Here is a 3,427-nt window from a genome sequence, read left to right as displayed (position 1 = left end):
AGTCTAAGTGCCCACCTTCACCGCTGCCTCCGACAACACACGGGCAAGCCGCAGAATCGTCCAAGCCAAGTGTTGCTTTCAGCGACTCCGTGATGGAATTCGGACTTTGGGGCATGCTGTTTTTGTTGATAGAATTCTTGGTCACCAAAGTAGAAAGTCCCAGATAGTCATTCCAAAAATTGAAGGTGTAGTCATAAGAGTTTCCAGCATTCAAATAATTGTGATTTAGAAAATCCATGTTTCGATTTTCACTTTGATTGATGTATGTATTTATTTTTCTGCCAAATAGACTTCCCAGTTTCTGTTATGTTTCTGTAGAGCCGAAGTGCAGATGGTTCTAGTGCTGTGTGCTTCCAAAGTGTCTGGCGGATGGACTGGCGATTTAAAGGCTTCAGTGGGATAAATAGACTCCGTGGAAGGCGGAGCTCTCCTTCCAATCCAAGTTTATGATCAGGTTGAGCACATTTTCTTTCAATAGAAGAGGAGGGCTAAATTCAAAACATGGAGCGGATTGAAATACACAAACTAAACAGGTACATTATTAATACCGGGTATGCAACTGTATTATTATTATTATTATTATTATTATTATTATTATTATTATTATTATTATTATTATTATTATGTTTTGCTTTATTCTTGTAGATGGCAATGGTATGCATTGTATATTTAGATTGTTTGAATGCAAGTCATCTGGTTACTGCTATTCCATGCCACGTAAAAATAAATTTTAAAAAAAGATGAAGCATGACGAAATTATGGTACACGCATAAGTAAGATTTATATCGATGGCGAGGTATTTATTTACATTTGTACAATCACATAAGAATGGTTGGTGGCTGTTGCTGGTTCAGTTGATAACTACCTAAACATATCAACTTAATAACGGTCAAAGATTGATACAGCTGGCTTACATCTTTCTGTTGATTCACAGTAGCCTAGAGCAGGTTTGCAATGTGCTGCTTATATCCACTTCACAACTGGAAGTACAACATGTAGGTTTGTACATAAGATTTTATTTGTATTTATTTATTTTTTCCCAAAGGAGAATAAGTGTCCGACTTGTTAAATCAAACTGTTACACAGTATGAGCTCTCTGCAGATGTTGAAATGAACAGTTTTGCAACACTAATCGATCAATGTCACAATTTGTGTTAACTGATAGCCTCCAGGTTTGTTCTGTAACATTTTAAAATGATCGGGGGCGGGGGATCAGTAGTAGGCCCTACTGCTATGCAAGTACCGTATTACTTCGAATTAGCGCCACTTAATTGAGGGCGGTGTTTATTCGATGGCGGCGTTTATCAGAAATACTGTGGTACTCCAGCGAATCAGGAGTGTGCATTGGTTGCTATGGAGGGGGACAAGAAGAGGAGAGAGAACGATAGTTGAGTGTGATGCAGTTGTTACTTCTGAATATCGGTTTGATTTCTATTAAAACTAAAATATACCCTACTCGGTTATTATTTTTTTCTCGCTGTAATTTACCTGCTTGTTTGTAATTTATTTGTAAGAGAAACCGGAACTAAATCGTCTCATAGATAGTAAACAAGTTATATATACAGTACTGTGCAAAAGTTTTAGGCAGGTGTGAAAAAATGCTGTAAAGTAAGAATGCTTTCAAAAATAGACATGTTAATAGTTTATATTTATCAATTAACAAAATGCAAAGTGAGTGAACAGAAGAAAAATCTACATCAAATCAATATTTGGTGTGACCACCCTTTGCCTTAACAGCATCAATTCTTCTAGGTACACTTGCACACAGTTTTTGAAGGAACTCGGCAGGTAGGTTGGCCCAAACATCTTGGAGAACTAACCACAGTTCTTCTGTGGATTTAGGCAGCCTCAGTTGCTTCTCTCTCTTCATGTAATCCCAGACAGACTCGATGATGTTGAGATCAGGGCTCTGTGGGGGCCATACCATCACTTCCAGGACTCCTTGCTCTTCTTTACGCTGAAGATAGTTCTTAATGACTTTCGCTGTATGTTTGGGGTCGTTGTCATGCTGCAGAATAAATTTGGGGCCAATCAGATGCCTCCCTGATGGTATTGCATGATGGATAAGTATCTGCCTGTACTTCTCAGCATTGAGGAGACCATTAATTCTGACCAAATCCCCAACTCCATTTGCAGAAATGCAGCCCCAAACTTGCAAGGAACCTCCACCATGCTTCACTGTTGCCTGCAGACACTCATTCGTGTACCGCTCTCCAGCCCTTCGGCGAACAAACTGCCTTCTGCTACAGCCAAATATGTCAAATTTTGACTTATCAGCCCAGAGCACCTGCTGCCATTTTTCTGCACCCCAGTTCCTGTGTTTGTTTATTTTTTTTACCAGGGGTAGAAAAAAAATACCTTTACGTTTCTTTATTGAGAGTGGCATTTATTCGAGGGCTGCGTCTATTAAAAAGCTGATATCTGAGTGAGGTGTTAATTCGAAGGCAGCGCTAATTCGAGGGCGGCATTGATTCGAACTAATACGATATTTCAAATCCCAAACTATAACCCAACACAGATCCACGCACAAGCGTTCTGTTGATAAAGTGCTTTGACCACACTGTAGCGTAGCCTAATGAAACACAGTTAGTTAAAAAGTATATGGTCAGTTTAGAAATTCTTCAGAAAATAAACCCCAGATATCAATTATTTTAACAGAAGCAATTACAGCCAAATGTAATGCTCATGCACTGTAATGTCAATAGGTTTGTTTAGCAGAGTTTTTTGGTATTGTAATATGCTTTGAGACATAGCTGTAACATGTATGGCATGTATCACAATTATTCAGCTTCACAAGGAACTATATACATGTTTGTTGTTAAGTATTTAGTATTGTTTTAATACCTGTCGGTGAACATTGGGGCTTTAAAGGATAGCTAAATAAACCAAAGAATGAAATGTCATAAGAATATAAGAACATAAGACAGTTTACAAACGAGAGGAGGCCGTTCAACCCATCTTGCTCGTTTGGTTGTTAGTAGCTTATTGAGAATCCCATCAAGCAGCTTCTTGAAGCATCCCAGGGTGTCAGCTTCAACACCGATGGGTTATGCAAAACGCGAAATCAGGGTGTAAGATATATCACATGAAAATCGTGATCCCGATCCCTCAATTGTCGATCCACCTTTTCGTTTGTACCATTTGCATCTCGAAATGCCAAATCTCGGACTCGAGAGCGATGCAGACTGAGAGACGCCAGTCACACTCGTAGGGGGGTCAGACTCAGAGATAGCCAGTTCACATGCCTCTACTTCACTGAATATGTACCTCGGACAATTTCCGTTCACATAGTCAATACACAATAGTACCTTCATAAAAACCTCCACTTGTCACATGAGAATAATAAAGCGAGAGAGTCGAGGGTAATCTGAAACGCGACTGCTTCGGATAAAACTGCAGCTCTCCTCGGGCTTTCCAAAGTTTCTGT

General features: G+C 39.4%; 1 protein-coding gene across 1 annotated transcript in view; it reads right to left on the bottom strand.

Moving 5' to 3' along the window:
• The window catches only part of LOC117420899 (nanos homolog 1-like), a 2,808-nt gene extending 2,422 nt beyond the window's left edge, over positions 1–386 (bottom strand). Inside the window, exon 1 of the mRNA XM_059034000.1 lies at positions 1–386. This exon is cut by the window's left edge and continues 2,422 nt beyond it. Within this exon, the coding sequence (XP_058889983.1) occupies positions 1–238 (238 nt within the window). The 5' untranslated portion in view covers positions 239–386.
• Positions 387–3,427: the final 3,041 nt, after the last annotated feature.

The sequence above is a fragment of the Acipenser ruthenus genome, chromosome 1 (genome assembly GCF_902713425.1).
Source record: "Acipenser ruthenus chromosome 1, fAciRut3.2 maternal haplotype, whole genome shotgun sequence".
Lineage (NCBI taxonomy): Eukaryota > Metazoa > Chordata > Actinopteri > Acipenseriformes > Acipenseridae > Acipenser > Acipenser ruthenus.
This window is presented reverse-complemented; position numbering and strand designations above follow the sequence as displayed.